Source organism: Anarhichas minor, unplaced genomic scaffold, assembly GCF_050575085.1.
Source record: "Anarhichas minor isolate MPS153535 unplaced genomic scaffold, ASM5057508v1 ptg000004l, whole genome shotgun sequence".
NCBI lineage: Eukaryota > Metazoa > Chordata > Actinopteri > Perciformes > Anarhichadidae > Anarhichas > Anarhichas minor.
This window is the reverse complement of record NW_027466450.1, coordinates 15575931-15594285: the sequence shown is the minus strand read 5'-3', so window position 1 is coordinate 15594285 and position 18355 is coordinate 15575931. Positions and strand designations below refer to the sequence as shown.

Below are 18355 nucleotides of genomic sequence, written 5' to 3'. Positions count from 1 at the left end.
ACCTGCTGACCGCTGCCACTGTAACAACTTGCACATCCAAGTAACCTCTAAAAAACTAAAGCTATTCTAACAGCAAGCATTACAAATGCCTATTGATCATTTTTACTGAGGTGTGAGGTATTTGCTTAGAGGAGCATCCCATCCCAACACACACAGTCGCTGCTGGATCATACACTAATTAGCTATGACGTGTGGCCGTAGCCAGCCCTGTTCTCTGACGCCTGTTCACCCCTGGGGAGGGGAGAGGACCTAATGACAATCACTACAATACGCTGGGCTTGTGTTTAACCCAATGCTATTGAAATTACTGTATTGAAATACGTCTGACGGTGGGCTATTTACATTATCTTTTACATCATGGTGACTGGAAAATTCGTTTCAATAAATCCCTCTGACATACACACACACACACACGCACACACACACACACATTAAAATCAAAACGATTCCTTATATTGTTTTTAGGATGCATTCTTTACTCGATCATAAAAACAGTAATGTCTTGTTTATATTATTACACAAAATCTATCAAATTGTAGTGAAAACGCCACTAATAAGGCCTCCAAATATAGTATGTGTACACTGTGTCTCTAAAGATCCAATTTCAACTACATTTCTTCTTCTGTGGTTCCTACTATAGACCTTTTGGCCTTTACCTCTCCCTCTTCTTCTATCATTGTTGTTTCTCTGCCAGGACGATAATGCGATTGATCACGTGTGTACGTGCGTGCGTCCCCAAGTAAGTGGCTGAGTGTGCAACTTTGTGTCTGTCCACAGCTAATCTCGCTGAAGCAAACTGCGTAATGAGTGCATGCCCAGTTATGGCTGCAGTCTTAAGAACCTCTCGTGGTTGCGGTGACTCCTACTTTCTTTCTCCTACATTTTATTTGAGTGTATAAGAAATAAGAAGTCACTTCACACCATAACAAGTAATTTTGAAGTTGTCCCTGGTTTTCCAAAATTGGGTAACGTCCTAAATCTAATCTAATGTTACATTCTGATGCTTAATTAAACTAATTGTGTCTTATAGCTGAAGCTGAGTGCCATAACTTGTCTTCATCCTCTTACACTGTTTCATGGGTTTATGATTCATAATTGATTTATTAATAATTGTTACATAGTTTGATATTAACTCATCATTAAATCTGCTACAAGCAATAATGCTACAGGATGGAGTATGGATGTGATCCTTGTCTCCCATTTGATTTAATGATCTTTCAAAATAAGTTAAACATTTCATCAAACAAAAAACGTTTCCCACTTGTCAATCATGTACTCAAATGGAGGTTAAAGGTCAGGCGTGATGGTCTCAGCTTTAGCTGGATCTAGACCCAGTAGCTGTAACAAAGTGAAATAAGAGTAGATCCACGGTCTGGAGATACCCTGAGTTTTCTCCAGACCGCCAGCCTCCAACACGAGACCCCTTTTAAAGGCCAACTGCTGCTGCAACAGCGCCATCTGTCTGCAGGAGGAGAGAATGAGAGACACACACAGAGAGAGCTGGATAATTTATTGCTCATTTACTTTAAGTTGCTCTGAAACATTATTCTGAAAAATCTGAATGTTTATAAAATACTATGAATATATAATAGCCCCAGTTTAAAGAGACAGACACATGTATATACCTGGAAAGCAGCTCCGCCTGCAAGGCGGCCTCCTCTTCTCTCCTCTTACGCTTCTCCTCTTTGTTCCTCCTCTTCTCCTCCTCCTGCTCCTTCCTACAGAGGTACTCTATCCTCTCACCCCCATCCATCTCCTGCAGCTTCTTGCTCTCCTCCTCCTGCCTCCTCTCTTCTTCCAGGCGCAGGTGCTCTAGTTCAGCTGGAGGGGGCAAAATGTCAAAAATAAGCTGCATTAAACTGTACTACTGCTTCCTTCGCTCTCTTCTTTCCCCCCTGCTTTCTCTTCTTCATCATTTTCTTTTTCACTCCTCTCTCTATTTCTCCTCCTCTCACTCTCACCTTTACTCCTCTGTTCTTCCTCCTCTCTCATCCTCTGGAGGCTCTCCATCTGACGCCTCCTCTCCTCCTGCCTCCTCCTCTCTCTTTCTCTTTGCACCTGTTCCTTTCTTCCTCGCTCCTGCTCCTCTTCCTCGCGCTTCCTCCTCTCCTTCTCCTCCGCCAGTTTCTTCAGCCTGGGGACGTTTATTGAATATTCATGAAGTTGCAGTTGAATCTGTACTTTACGGAGTGAATCTTTATAATGTTAAAGAAAAAAAGTAGGACCTGAGATCCTCAGCCCTCTTCCTCCTCTCTTCCTCCAGCTCGCTCTTCATCTTCTCCTCTGTCTGTTCCCTCTCCTGCTGCTTCCTCTCCTCTTCCTCCCGCTCCCTCCTCTTCCTCTCCACCTCCTGCCTCCTTTTCTCTGCTCGCTGGGCCAGATGCAGAGCTGCAGCCTCCTCTTCCTCCTCCTGAGTCCTCCTGGGCCTGTAGAACTAAAACACGCACACATACACTCACTCATATTAATTAAAATAAGGGGAATTAGTTCATTTTGAAGTATGAAGAACAGATCAATTATGTTAAACTATGATTCAGGTGTGTGCTTCCTACCAACCTCCGGCTTCACTGGGTTCAGCGTCAGCTGTTCCTCCCTCACCATGACAGTTGAACATGACGACAGGCGGCCACGCGATGAAGCGAGACCCAAGGCGCTGGCAGGCGCTGAACCCTCCTCACATGAAGAGGCAGCAGACCTCCTCGAGCTCCTCTGGTTGATACCGGACGCAGCGGCGGCGGACCCGAGCGAGCTCACTGATCGGACGCTGCTGTGTTTGTCAGCATCGGTGGAAAGATGCTCTGTGCCCGTGTCCTCCTCTGGATTTGTTTCTGTGTCGTTATTGTGACTTTGTGTTGCAGAGGGCCTTTTGGTGGTTGTTATGTGAGACCCTTCTTGCATTTCCTGGCTGATTTCCACCTCCTCTTTCTTTAGAGGGTCCTCTGAGAAAAGAGAAGGAAAGGGAAAAAGACAGGACAGGAATGCAAAGGAAAAGACATGCAACTACTTCTAAATAGATGTCAACATTTTGAGCTCACAAATTTATTCTAGATGCAACAAAGCCACTGTAGGTTTACGAAAAGAGCGTGGTTTATTTATAATTTATAATTTCGTAATTTATTTAATACAGCCCAAAATCACAAATATGCCTCAGAGGGCTTTACAATCTGTACACATGCGACATCCTCTGTCCCGGGACCCTCTAATCGGTGGAGGAAAAACTCCCCAAAAAACAAACAGGGGGTTGACGTCAACTTCACTGACTAACGACTCACGTGACTAGCGAGTGACAAAGAAGTCATGTGACTAATGTGACAAACGACGGATGTGCGACACAATGTCAACTTTTACTTTTGGTGTCGGACACGAACAGCGGTCTCCTGAGTGAAAGTCCTGTGTTTGTTTGACCTATCTTCCTCCCCTCCTGCCTGCCCTGTGTGGACTTTATACTACATCAGTTGCTCTGAGTGTCTACTAATGACGCGGGTGGGTTTACATTGCAGTTAGTTGCACACATCGTCGTCGTCGGACACTGAGGAGCACTGACCGCGCTGCTGTATTTGACGCAGTTCCCGAGTTCACCATTTTAAATGGCAGTTGTTGACGATTTAAAACAAATGTCCAATGTCGATGTGTCACGTATAATTATTGTGCCCGAATGATTGCAATTTCTTACCAACAACTAACTCTTTGTGCTTCAGGCTTCCTTTCTTCCTCCTCCTCCCTGCAGACTCCTCCTTCTGCCTCCTTACTTCTCCTCGCTCGTTTCTCTCCTCATTTGTCTTGACTTCTCCTTTTTCTCCTTCCCTGTCTTTCATCCTCTTTTTCTGAAAGACAGGAAAGTGATTGTAAAGCTGAATGGCATCTCATTTCATGCATTCCTTTAGATAAATACAGGCGTCTGTACTTGATTTGTAGTTAACACTTTTGATTTTACATGCTTTATAAACAACAAACGTCTTTAACACTCACCACAGAAGGGAGAGCAGATCGGCCCTGAGTCTCTGCTGCCTCTCTGTTGGTCCGCTCCTCTGGTTTCTGGCTCCTGACTGATCGTGTATCACTTCCTGTCTTCTGCCTCTGCCGTCTTCCTTCCCCCCTCGTCCTTGATGTCTTCTGTCCATCTGATGCTTCACTTTTCACTGTTTTCATCTCCCTTTTCCTAAATAAGTGGAGGACATGGGTGTGGGTGAGTTTGTGCTGCTTGTTACTCTATGTGTTAAAAAAAAATAAAAATCACGGTTCTTACAAGAATCTGTTATGTTTTAATCTCATAAGAGTTTTTGAGTATTCATCGTTCACCCTGTCGAAGTTGGTTCCTCAACGTTCTTCCTTTTCGTATTCGTCCTCCTTTTGTCCACAGCGCCCTCTGTTGTTGCTTCATTTGGGCTGATGTTCTGCTGGCTAAATGATACATCATCTTTAAACAGCTGCTTCTCTCAGGACAAACAGACAAATTCAAATTGTTTCCAGTAAATAACCATGCACAATGGCATCTATTAGCAAGATGGAAATTTAGGAACTCCACCGGTCAGAAATCCTACGCAATGACATCAATGGATCAACCTTTATCCTGCAGCAGATAATAGAGGGACAAATTCAATGTTGGTTGAGTGAATCTTGAGTTGCCATGCAGTTTTTGAGGGGTGTGACAGGGATATGGGGACATATTCACTCACGGAAAAAACTCCCACTGAAAGTGCTGGTCTTTTGCTTTGCATGTGAAAGTATTTAATAACTTAACTTGATTGTATTCGTCTTTAGGAAACAGGACTTCAAATTCAGGAGTTTTGACAAATTTGGGCAACTCAGCTCAGCTAACCAGATAAAAGTGAAATGATCTTTGGTGCAGAAGAAGAAAGGCGGAACGCTCACCTTGATTCTCGGTCTTTGAAATCAGTAATGATATGAGAAGTCTTGGTGTAATCGCTAACAAATACAAACGTTACATTTTTTTGAGTCATCTGCTACTGAAGGAACTTAAATAACGTACATACATTAAGTTAAATGTGAATCACACCAACCCTGGCTGACGTGATCCAGACAAATGGCTAGTCTGTCCTGTGCTGCTCAGCTCTTCCTCTTCGTCCTCCTCTTCTGCCTCAGTGTTGCCTCCTTTTGGCTCCTCCCTCCTTTCCTGCTCCCTCAGTGGAGGCATCCTTATATTGTTTTTAGCATCCTTTCCCCATATTTCCGACGCTGCTTCTGCACCCTTTGTTGTTTTTTTGGTCACAGCCGCTGGAACGTCAAACCAAAAGTTTGGTTAAATTCATTCAAATTAAAATTATGATAAAATAGCAGCAGAGATTTACCTGTGTCTGTATGGCTGCTTGGTGAGCATACTTCAGTCTCTGTCAATCTGGGAAGATCCAAGACCTGGTTGGAGAACAGAATTTTAAAATTTGTGCTAAATTCTTCGTGCTAAGCTAGGCCTTTACAAAGACAGTCAAAAATCACAAATCACCTTGTGCACGGACTGATGTTGCTGGATGACGCCCACAGGAACATCTGTGTTCAGCTCCACCTCTCCCTCTGCACACATCAATGAGCAGGCAAAGGCTTAGAGCAGGAAGCAAACACAACCAGGGCTACTTTTATTACTAAAAGGAATACTTGATTTATGTCGAATGTAAACAGTGATACGCATGAGCCAAGTTAAGCCCAATGGCATGACAGCCAAACCTGGAAAAAGCCGGTTGCAAGCTACATCTGCATTTGCTCAACCTGTCCAAAGTTTATTTTGTAATGGACACTGGAAGTCCATCCAAGTAACATAAACCATGACAAAGACAAGCTACAGCCTACACGTCTCTCCTCAAGATAAAGTACGCAGCTTTTGGATTTCCTGAAGGAAGAAGGACGTTTTGAGGGCTCATTGCGTGTACCGGTACCTTGCTCCCGTGTGTCACCATCAGTGTGAGATGAGTCCTGGCTGTTGTCGTACAGCGACAGTTGTATGATCTCCCCATCAGGACCCAAGATCAGGCTGCCAACTGATTTGTCGTTCTGCAAATCTGACACAACTCAAAAAGGAGGTGAACTCATATATGCAGAGTAACATTTTGAAAACATGAACTTAATGGAAAGACGAGGTTAATATCTTTTTTACTAACTCCATTGGTGGTCACTTTCCCGTTTAAATGGTAATTTCTCTTTAACCTGGACCCTGTTCCTCCATGTTTTTGTGTCTAACAGCTCTTTCATTTGGTCCAGTATGGAAGGAGAACGCTGCACGGTAGAAAGGCTCAGATTTTGTCTGACAACATTATGGAAAGGACTTTTCTTAACCTTTCACTTGATGCGGCCTGTTTGCTATCGTGTCATGTTGCCAGAAGACAACGGTGGAAACGTGAGTGAGAGTTGGAGAGAGGAGTTCAGAGTGTGTTGTGTTGGAGTACAGACTGCATAGTTTAGTGTTATCTAAAAGATGTTCAACGTCACGGCTGAATATTTAGCTGATTTTTGTGGATGCGACGTAAGATTTCAGAACGAGACTTCTCGGAGGAATACACAGAATAACAAACAGACAAGATCAAGTGAAAGGTAAAGAAAAAATGTTTTATTTCTCGTTAGCGAGACTTATAATAACAATCTGAGCCGTTCAGTGGCAGAAATAAGCACTTTTAGTGGACGTACATTGACGGTGAGGAGTTTACCCGAGCTATTGCATTGTAGCCCGTTTAGGGACATGCCATCTGCAGCGTTCTCTCTCAATACTGGACCAGTTTCAAAAATTGTTGCCACAGTAGTTTAGCTTCCCATACCTCTCAGCTCCAGCGGCAGAACACCCCTAACCACGCCTCTGTTAGCGTCCCGGGGTTCACAGGGATCCTGGAGGTCGGGCAGTCGGTTCTGTAAGAAGGTGAAAGAGCTCCGTTTGCCCGGGCCTTTCCGCCCTGCAACCCAACCCAACGCTCCTACTGGAGGAGGAAGCTCTGGAGGAGAAGACAGTGTGATGGACATGAAGAACACGGTGAACTTTTGCAGAAAATATTCTCCAAGTGGAGTGTATCCCTCGGGATGTAACGCAGAGGACTTTGTGCTTTTCATGCAATACGTCTATGTGTTCGATCCCCAACATACACTCTCTAAGAAGTAGCAGTGGTCATCCCACCACTGAGTGACACAGGGATGTCTCAAAATGTGCAGAAAACTGTTTGCTATTAAGTAATTTGTTAATAGATTAAATAAGCATTTTTCTGTCAGGGGAGCTCAGTGGTAAAGTTTGGCTTATTCATGTGTGAGGTCCTGTGTTCAATCCTCCAGCATTCTTTAACAATATTTTAAAGGATGTTTAGAAAAGAGACATATGAGTCACAAAACAAGCAGCATGAGGATGCATGAAGAGGTAAGAAAATATAATAAACATAAATAACCAAAATCTAAACAGAGCTAATGCTAAAAACGATATACTCTGTGCTGTCTTGTATTAAGGCTACTTTATTGGAATGGAATTCTGGGATCTCTTATAGAGACATCTATGACTGAATCTAAACAGCAGCATAAAGTGCAGTATGTGTGTGGTTTACCTTCTCCTAGTTCCAGCAGAATCATAGAGCCTTTGTCAGAGGGTAGTCCTCCTCCTCCTCCTCCTCCTCCTCCTCCTCCTCCCTGCCCTCCTGTCTCTTTTTTATGATGTTGTCTCTCTGTTTTCCCCCCTCCTCCTCTTTGCTGTCCACTTATCTCTTCTGAAAGACAGAGGGAGATCAGTCAGAATACAGCATCTGTACATCGACAAATGAGGTTAGCATAGTTATGATGTCCGTGTTTACAAAGTACACTACATCAAAACGAATTCCACAACACACACTATCTCATGGAGAGATTAGTTATTATTACTAAATATGTCCCCCTGTATTTGCGAGGTCTAACTGTCGTGTAACTATCATTTAGGCTTCAATTTGATGTGGCACATTGCATTGTGGGATTTTATGACTAATAAGAATGGAAAAAACGATGACAATAACTTTCGTGGTTCTAAAAAAAAACGTACTGATGAGTAAGAGTTCAGATTATCGCTTCCTCCTCAAAGTAAAAAAGGTTACGATATTGTAACACTAGTTTTATAAGCACAGGCGGAGCTCTCTGCTGGACTTTATGGGTAATACTCTCCTCCATTCATGAGCATGCAATTCCCCAATAAGAATTAGAATAAGCGTAGCTGGCCAATCAGCATCTGCTTAACGAAATACGTGCAGACCCAGCAGTATATAAAGTCTCTTCAGTGCTTTGCTATACAAATCTTTCCTTTAACTGAGTCAGTGTGTGTGTAGTCTTCCTAGTGTAGAAGTGTGTCTTTGTTACCCTCGTTCCCTGGAAACAGCAGAGGAAGAAACAGAGACTGCTGATGGAGTCTATTCAGATTTTCTTGGGATTGAAACCCAACTCTGTCTGCCTTTGGTCGGGCATCCTGTTGGGTCTGAGCCTGGACTCCCCAGCCGGGGGGATCCGTATGACTCTCTGCTATGGGAGGTAAGCGTCTTCCATGGTGTTCATCACTGCTGGGACCCTCCCATCTCAGCTGAAACATTCAACAGAGGCGTGTCTGCTATTTGGAAGTTTTGCTCTCAAATACGGTAATGCCAAATGAGGAAAATTAGGATTTCAGTCAGTATTTCAATACAACCAATATTAATACCCTGGAGATGAGAATATACAAAAATATGCACATACACACCTTTGCCTATTTCCATTAGTGCAGTTGTCAACTGTCGCAGTACAACATCAATAGTATAGTAATGGAGTACTGCCAATAAAACTAAAAATGTTTGTATCAAAGATGTAGGTAATTAATTATAATTTCTTGTGGTGCCTCTATCTAGAGTTCTGATAAGAAACATGTGGAATTATACATTTTCACTGGATTTAATCAAAATTTGTCAAATATTTGCAATTTTAGACACATAAAAAAAGAAATCCCTCTCAATCATCACTTATGACCCACTATAAGTGTGTGGCGGTGTCTGTACCTGCAGAGACATTGCCCTTTGTCTATATTTTCTTGTTCGGGATGTTTCTGTCTCTTCTAAGAGGAAGCTAGAAAAATGGCTGAAACAGCACCAAAAAGGCGTCACGCCCTCTGCTAGCTTGCCTTGTTTTGCTGGTGAGCACTGAGCTGCTGATACACTAATGTTTTGGCCTGACTGGTATAAACTACTGTCTTACCCCATCTTGTCTCTCCCAACAGGGTCCATTACAGATTGAATGTCCCAGTGTCAGAGGAGGAAGGAGGCCTGTGTGCGGGGAAGGCAAACAGAGCATCATGGTTATCAACTGCAGAGGAAAAGGTTTGGTCCATGCTCCACATAGTCTGACTAGAGAAGAGTGCAGTTTTTAATTGACACATACTGAAGAGGAAGATGAGTACATGCAGATAACTTGTTAGCATTGCAGGACATCTCTTTGACTTACATTCATTCACATTGGTTTGGGACATACATTTTTGCTTTCAAGACACACACCTCTCCTCCCGTGACTGTTCCCACTAATCGGTCTTTCATAGTTGCCTTCATCACTGGTCATTCCACTGTCTTGAATGGAACAGCCTTCATCATCTGCCATGTCTTGGACCCAGTTCATGTCTGGATGATGGAGCTGTTTTATTTCAGTGAGCTGCAGACCAATGTCTACACTCTGCAGTTGGTAGGAAAGACATTTGGACAATAAATTAAACATCATAGCATCATTAAAACAGTTATACATACATTTCAAAAGATAAAAGGACATTCATACATGTCTATAGATATAACTTTAGTCAGTAGCATGTCACCTGAGGTCCTTCTGGTTCTTCAGGGGTCACTGCTACATAGTGTACCCAGGGATGAGGCTCCATCTGTGGAGTCCTGGAGGTGCAGGGTATCTGGAGGAACAGATCCAGCCTGACCCTCTTCCTGCTGCCCTGCTCCTCCTCTTTATCTGCAGAGACGCTTAATTTCAGGATTTAAGCATACTGGGTAGCATTCAACAAGTTTGACTCATGCACTTGGTTAGTTTCATTTCAGTAAGAAGCAAAGCAGGAATGTAAACAAAAACCACGTTTGTAGATTCTTTGCTATTAATGCTGCATATTTGGTTGTTTTTTACATCAAATTTGTTCTGTTTACCTTACTCACAACAGCACTTAAGAGAGTTTCTGTTTTGGACTTTGTATCACCACTTATATCAGTTTGTATCAACCCATCTGTCCGTCTGTCCATCTTTTACCTTCAGGTTGATTATCCAGTTGTACAGTGCTTCTCTTTGCAGGAAGCCACATGGGGTTCAACTGTGCAACCGACTCTGGACGGAGCTGCTCCTGCGTCGTGGGCGACGCAGGACTGGGACGAAGGAGGTCTGGAGCAAGAGGGGGATGAAGAGGAGGAAAGAAGAGTGGACCGGGCCTGGAGGTCATGAACTGGAGGGAAGACAAACATTGAAGTGAAATTATTGCGTGAGTACATTTTTGGCAACAAGAAGGCAAAGAACTCCAACACACTCTGACAGATGCACAGGTCTGAGATTTTATCGCCTAATGAAGTTGTTTTAGTTAATAAGCAAACAAACGAGTGTCTATTTTTCACATCCATGACACATTGTCATGACGCAACATTATCATCCCATTATGGTCATGGTGCCACGTCTGCCAGCAAAGGATGGAGACATTTGTAGAAGGACTGAGAAGTAAAAGTTGACTGTTCCATGGAGGAGAAAGAGTTTAGCTTGTTTGCTGAAAAAAAAGGCTTCCTGTTGCTGCTGGAAACAGGGTTTATAAGAGCCCTGAGACCAAACAATAAATGTGTTGTAAATCCAAAACAATGAACTAAAACAGGCTGATATACATATATATATATAAATTAAGCTTCCTCTCTGTTGACGTAAGACAGGGCCTTTACCTGAGTGTTGCTGCAGCTCAAAATGGCTGCCGATAACTCCTTGACGGTGCTCAGCTGCTGTGCCACTTGTTGAGTGTACCGCCGAACAACCCTCTGCTTCCTGTCTCTGGTGTCTGAGTGACAACTGCTTTCCATAGAAACCAAGTGCTGGAGAGAGAATAAGGTCAACCTGAAAACAGAGCTCTTTGTTTCTGTAAGTCAAAGGTTTATGTAGCTCAATATGACGTTTCCAGAGGTTCGGCAGTTGTTTCTGTCTCGTTAACTGTGCCTGGACATATTTGTTGTGTACCGTGTACTTGCGTAAACACACACAGATACCTGGGAGTACAGTAGAAGTGGCCCCCTTCGGGTGCTGTAGGTCTTTGGAAGGGCTGACTCTGCCTCCACAAGCAGACGGCCGCTGTTGGATAGACGAAGCAGAGAGTGCTGGGACTTCCAGATGTAGTAATCCTGTTGGTTGATGGAACGATGATATTGATGATGAATGGCACGATTGATTGATTCAAGTAATAGATTGATTAAATGATCGATGAACAGATTTACTGGTTAAAGGTGCTAAATTCCAAATTCAGAGCCTATCAATGATTGAGGGATTGCCTCCACACGGCTCTCAAAATGGCGACTGGCCGAGCAGTTAAAGATGCTAACATGACTTCATTCTCTGCTTATGTATAAATGCTCCGACTTTCGAATTCAGCACCTTTAGTTGGCTGGTTGACATAAATGTGAGGATGAAATGCAGATACATTCCATAACAAAGACAAAGTGAGTGTTTACCTGCGGTGTGAAGCAGACGTCCAGGCGTCCATCATGTCTCCCCGTGTTTCCTTTGTACGAGACAAATCGACCACACCCCCGACTCAGCAGGGACAGGGGCAAATCCTTCATGATGTCTTATCGTCCTGGAGGATGGCCGAGTCAAGGAGGACAGGGCTTAGTTAGGTCATTCCATAGATTTCGATAATGATGATAGTTGTCTTTCCGAATGACACTGACTTGATTTGGTAAAACAAAACTTGACTATTAAGTTAAGGTTTGTGTGGAGTTTTCTCTTCTCCCTGAGTCTGTTGGTTTTGATATGCATGTCAGATCAGGGCTCTTAATTGGCAGTAGGTGTGAGTGTAAGTGTGAATTAGTCCTTTGAAGTGTGTGTTGGTACTGTGAGAGACTAGTAACCCTCCAGGTGTACCCTGCTTCTTCTCACCCAGTGTGTGATGGGTTAGGCTCCAGCCCACTGCAACCATAAGGGTATAAAAGGACATGGCTGAATGAATGAGGAAGATGCATGCATGTTGAGCACAACAGATTTACAGTTAAATGCACTTCTTATTCAGATGTTTTGTGAATGTTGAGCTATATGAATACAGCGTATTACTCTTGATGTTGTATCTTGTTATCCAAAAAAAGAGCAGTAAGTACTGTATTGTGACTGCGATGAGCAATAACCTCTAATAAGGCACTGGGTATGAATATAGTTTAAGATAGAAAATAGAAACGCTATTGGCACCAATGCTAGGGACAATATTGCCTTTATGCAACAGCTCGATATAAAGCAGATGGCACATGGTAAACACGAATAATCAATGAATAATCAAGCGTTTAACTTTTAATATTGTCCTTATTCAGACTGACGGAGTGGATATACATCAGAATAAACTTAACTACCTCAATCACCAACATTAGAAGGAAGCAGTGAGGAGGTCAAGGATTAGAGCCCTGAAAGAAATTCAGAGAAAGAATTGCGTGAAATAAAGTCAAGTCGGTAAGGAAGCGAGATTTAGATTTAGTGTGTCGGTATATTTAGTTTATCAGCTCATTGTCACATTTTCTTGATTTGGATCATGTTTAACAGCAGAAATAAGTATTAATAAAGAGAAAAAAAACATTGGACGTACCTGCTGTCCCCCTTACAAAGACTGCCCTCTGTGTGTATGTGTGTGTGTGTGTGTGTGTGTGTTAAATCCCTGTTGCTAGGTTGAGTAGGTACTCTGTGTGTCTGTTGCCGTGGCTGCAGAGACATATATTGGAACACACACACACACACACACACCACATGCACACACACACCACATACACACACACACACACACACACACATGCACACACACACACACACACACACACACACACACACACACACACACACCACATGCACACACATAAACAAAAGGAACATGAGATTTTTAAATGTTGCCTCCAGTCCAGGTAACACAGTATACTAACACCCAGTACTGTGAGAACACCTCATACAAACCAAGGCATTCTGCTGGGACAATAGTTCTGTTTGTCTTCACCAATGCCTCTGGTAACATTGTTTTGTTCTCCAGTCTCACCTTGACAAATAACTGCAAATGTTTCTCTGATTGTTTGAGTCACAATCAAATAAAATAAAAAGTATTGTGTTTTTTTAACCTCTGTGCTTAATTTACTTGGATGATGTTATTTTTACCAGCACATGTGTACATTGCATCATGAGAGTAGCAGAAATGAGAGTAATTGGAAAAACATAATCATCCAGCTTTCACTAATTGGCATATGAATGCTGAAGCCTCCCGTTAATTGTTCGGGTTGTGCCCAACTGGGCCACCAGTATAAGCCTGACCACTTGCCAGTCAGCTGCCCTCCTGGGCCTCGCTTTAGGGGGGGATGCCCTGCCACTCTGTGAGGGAAACTCATTGTTATCTCTTTCTTTTAGTCATTACTGTAGGAGCCATGTTCTATTGTTTACAGTTTTTGTATTTGATTCTTGTTGCAAAAGTAAATTGTGTTACGCCCTTTAAAATGTTTAGTATACAATCTAATTAAGGTAATTGGTCATTTTGGAGAAAGTGCTTTGCTGTGTATTTTGCCATATTAGGTGAAAGCTCCTTTAGTCTGCCTTGCTATTGAAATATTTTTGGGTTGAATCCTTTCAGTGTGATTAGTGCAAGTTAAGCTTCGATGGAGCATGATGTGGAGCAACAATTTTTCTGACCGCAGATTGTAGACTGTATTTCAGTTATTTTCAGCAGATGGTCAGTTTTTGATAGACCATCATATTATTTTAATGGAATAAACTACTTTTCATGCACTACGAGCCTTATCATTGGATAGCTGACCATGGGAAGTGTAGCCTGCAGAATAGGACGTTTGAGTTGTACATGGTAGTCTACATGAGTCAGGACCCTCTACATCCTGCAAGAAGTGGCGAAGAAGGTTTTTAACAAGTTGCAACTACAATAACCAGCGGGCCCCTGAAAGGTGTTAATGGACTCTTCAATACGGGGGAATGAAAATGCGTCCTTGCAGGTCTTGCTGTTCAAGAGATGATAGTTTACACACAGACGAAGGCTGCCATCAATATTTTTTACCAGCACAGTGGGGGAGTCAAAGGGGCTACTAGTTTCCCTGATAACCTGTGCCTCAAGGAGCTGGTGGTTGTGGGTCTCCACTGCCTCATACTCTGAAGGAGTGATGTGCCTATATCTTTGAAGTACCCAATCCACTAAAGGAATATCAAAGGGAAATAGTGCAACCTATATCTCATGGGCAGAAAAGACATCACTGCACTTTTGCAGTAAGGACCTGACCTGACACTGCTCCGGCTCGATAAGTGCTGTTAGATCAGCTGCCTCAATACAGTCTGGGATGAAACTGTGGCTGAGACTTCCCTCTCCTCAAGACCTGTGGGTAAGCTCACCAGGTGGGTACCTAGAACAGTGAGAGGGTACAGCACACCCTGGGTCCCTACATTGTCAACGGGGATGTAAACAGTAACTCCCATTACACGGACTAGCGCTGATGATGCTAGTAATTCTGCAGGCAAGCCATTACTAAGGGGCTCAATCACTCTTGGTTTTTTTCGGTCATGGGAATAGTGGGAGGAGTGAGATACTATCGGCTTCATGACTGAGAACTTGGGTCACAAAGCTGCCAGAGCTCAGCAGCCTCTCGCCTACTTTTCTCTCTCTGATGATGGAGACACTGCAAGGAGCTGAAATTTGCTTTCCACAACTACTCAACACCTCCTGCAAGAAGCCAATGCAGCATCGTGCTGAGAGCATATTCCTTTACGTCCTTCTGTCTTGCATGTCTTTGCTCACTGTGGCTCTCAACCTGCTGGTCATCATCTCTATCTCCCACTTCAGGCATAAAGAAAAACTTACAAACATATCGTAGAATATTGTTCACCTCAATATCAAACACTTCATTTTACAAGAGTTGGGACAATAGATATATTGTTACATTAACGCAGTTTATGAAAATAACTTTTTGTGATGAGATGTTCAAACAATTTAAATGTGTTGGATTCAGCAAAAAGTATACGTCTCATAGTACTCTTACAACTATAACTGTGTGTGAATGCATTAAGGATATTAATGTTGGAATCTAAGCTGCTGCATGCTGTCTAACCTAGAAATGTACAATTTATAGAAAACTTTATGTTTCCAGGTTAAGATACAAGGAGCCATAAGTGCTATCAATCTTTGCTTATTTGAAAAATACTACTACATGTTCTGTATAGATTGTATTTGGTCATATTTAATTAATTTGACGATTCATACTTTTACAGATTACAATGTTCTCATGACTTCTACAATTGCTGCAGATAATAATATGTTCAGTGATGTTATTCTTCCTCTCCAGGCAGCTCCACAGCCCCACCAACCTCCTCCTCCTCTCCCTGGCTGTCTCAGACTTCCTCGTCGGCCTCCTGCTGATGCCGTTCCAAATCCTCCTTTTAGGGGGCTGCTGGTTTTTGGGGAACACGATATGTGGACTGTTTTACTACGCCTCTTTCATCCTTACATCTGCCTCAGTAGGAAACATGGTGCTCATATCGGTTGACCGATATGTGGCCATTTGCGACCCTTTGTGTTACCCCACCAAAGTGACTCAGAAAAGAGTTAAAATCTGCATTTGCCTGTGTTGGATTTCTTCTGTTTTCTATAATGTTTTGATACTAATAGACTTCCTGACACAGCCAGATAGATATAGTTCCTGCTATGGAGAGTGTGTGGTTGTAATCGACTTCATAACAGGAGCTGTTGATGTGTCGATGACCTTTGTAGGCCCCATTTTTGTCATCATAGTTCTGTACATGAGAGTGTTTGTGGTGGCTGTGTCTCAGGCTCGAGCCATGAGGTCTCATATTGCAGCTGTTACACTCCGGGGTTCTGTTACAGTTACCGCTAAGAAATCTGAGAGAAAAGCAGCCAGGACTCTTGGCGTTGTTGTGGTTGTGTTTCTAATATGTTTCTGTCCTTACTTTTATCCGTCTTTTGCGAGCCAGGAGATGTCAACCAGTGTGGCGTTTTCAATTTTTGGGGTCTGGCTACTTTATTGTAACTCCTGTCTAAATCCAATGGTATATGCTTTTTTCTACCCCTGGTTTAGGAGATCTATTAAACTCATTGTCACACTTCAGATACTGCAGCGTGACTCCTGTGATGCCAACATAATGTAGATATGGATGTAGAGTGAATAATATGATGGAAAAGTTTGTTGCTGCTACTTCAACAGCCAACTAAGTGCTGATGGAACAAAGGACAAAATATGAAAAAGAGTTTCAAGAGTCGGCTCTTCATGATATGTTTTAGCTCAGAATCTTTGTCGAGGTGTTGTAACTGGTAAATAAAGAGCAGATTTATCCAGCTTTAGAGACTTTTTTTTTTTTACAAATATCATTCGGTGACTGAATTCAACAACCATTCATCATCATTTAATCATTTATTCTGAGTATGTAAACTAACATACAGTATATGATAGTTGACATTTTTTTTCTCTTTATGTTGTTGAAGTTGCTTCAACAAGACTGGTACTTTATATTTTACTTATTATTTAAGCGAATCATTTGCATCTTTAAATCCTCTTGCAAACAGAGAGAAATCAAGCAAAGTGATATGGGTAAACACATAAATAATGCAAATATTGGAAATGTGATACACTGCAATGACAATAAAGTATACAACTTTGCAATGATTATGTTATTTTTTCCTTTATTGAAATGATTATTACCTAATGATTATTGACAGGTTATAAGATCATTTTCTGTGGCGAAAAGTATCAAAAGCTCTAATGCCAATTTGCAGACAAGTTAAGTTATCAGTATTAACAATATAAATAAATCTTGCTCTGCCTGATCAGTGCCTAAACTGCCTTGAGCCTGATGATGAACTCCAGGAAAGACACCTCCAAGACGGGAAACTGACATTTCTTCACCTTTGAGGAAGAGTTTGTTCTCCAGAACGAACACATGTCACATTGCTTGGACCTTAAGATGAAAATGTCATACAGGTAAACAAAAACACAGATGTTAGTCAAGTATCAGAAGACGTCGTTGACCAGCACCTGGAAGACAGCAGGGGCAATGGTTAGACCAAATGGCATGACGATGTACTCGTAGTGTCAACTAGGGGAGTTGGACACTTTGTTGCACTTTGAGCCCCTCCCCTAATACACACAGATTATGTGTGTTCCTCAGATATAACTCGAAAAAGTAGATCCTGGCCTGAGGACGGGGCATGTAATACAATGTTAATTGTATTTCTATATTTCATTAATTCGAAAGTTACGAATGTAACTACGGTTCTATGAATCCTTACTGACCACCAGAGGCAGTGCTTAACACTGGATATCTTCTGTCTCGTGCATGCGCAGGTCGAGTCTTTATATCAACAAAGTCACCTGTGTCCTCGGATGACCCCCGTCATCTATAAGTTCCGGTGTCATCCTGAGATCAGTCCTACGGAATCTTCTCACATGTTCAGGGGATTCCGAGTGACCAAGAACTCTGGCGGTCATCCAGGATTCATAGAACCATAGTTACATTCGCAACTTTCGTTCTATTTCATCCTTACTGACCGCCAGAGGCAGTGCTTAACACTGGATGACTTATATCAACAGAGTCACGAGGAATCACAGTAACTACCTCGTATAGCTCCGGCAGAGGAAATTGGCCAAAGAACCCTCCCCAGTGGTTGAGGGGTGGCAACGTTGACTCTGTAGTATTTGGTGAATGTGCTCGATGATGCCCATGAGGCCGCAGCACATATATCCTCCACAGGCACACCTCTCAGGGCTGCCCATGACGTGGAGACACTCCTGGTAGAGTGGCCCTTCACCCTGGATGGCCGAGCACGGTCGCTCGCCTTGTATGTATAGGCAATGGCCTCCACTATCCAGTGGGATAGGCGCTGTTTTTGAAGGAGCACAGTCCTTCTTAGGCCCACCATAACTGACAAAGAGCTGCTCCGACCGCCGTATGCAGGCGGTGGCTTCCACATAAGCTCTGAGGGCCCGCACTGGCACAGCAGCCTTGACCTTTCCTCTCCTGATGGGGGGGTCAAACTGCGCGAGCTGGATAGGCTGGTTGATATGTGAGCATGTCAACACCTTTGGGAGGAACGCTGCATTAGGCCACGAAGTGACACCCAAGCCATCTGAGTTCCACCTCAGACATGATTCTTTCACCGACAGGGCATGCAGCTCGCCCCCACGTTGAGCTG

At 42.9% G+C, this 18355-nt stretch overlaps 2 protein-coding genes across 2 annotated transcripts; one reads left to right on the top strand and one right to left on the bottom strand.

The window, feature by feature from the left end:
- Nucleotides 1-450: 450 nt before the first annotated feature.
- Nucleotides 451-11756, bottom strand: kiaa2012 (KIAA2012 ortholog). Its single transcript, XM_076104777.1, is given in 22 exon segments — nt 451-1462; nt 1626-1821; nt 1962-2134; nt 2226-2434; nt 2557-2944; nt 3670-3824; nt 3970-4159; nt 4300-4430; nt 5018-5240; nt 5303-5373; nt 5462-5529; nt 5799-6011; nt 6762-6932; nt 7527-7685; nt 8302-8518; nt 9163-9230; nt 9459-9628; nt 9702-9912; nt 10201-10390; nt 10869-11015; nt 11187-11318; nt 11646-11756. Coding segments are annotated over 22 exon segments (3768 nt in total). The 3' UTR covers nt 451-1287.
- Nucleotides 11757-14822: 3066 nt separating this feature from the next.
- On the top strand, nt 14823-16825 carry LOC142964438 (trace amine-associated receptor 13c-like). Its single transcript, XM_076104764.1, has 2 exons — nt 14823-14995; nt 15495-16825. Exons 1-2 carry the CDS (start codon nt 14823-14825, stop codon nt 16312-16314), a joined length of 993 nt encoding a protein of 330 aa, XP_075960879.1. The 3' UTR covers nt 16315-16825.
- Nucleotides 16826-18355: the final 1530 nt, after the last annotated feature.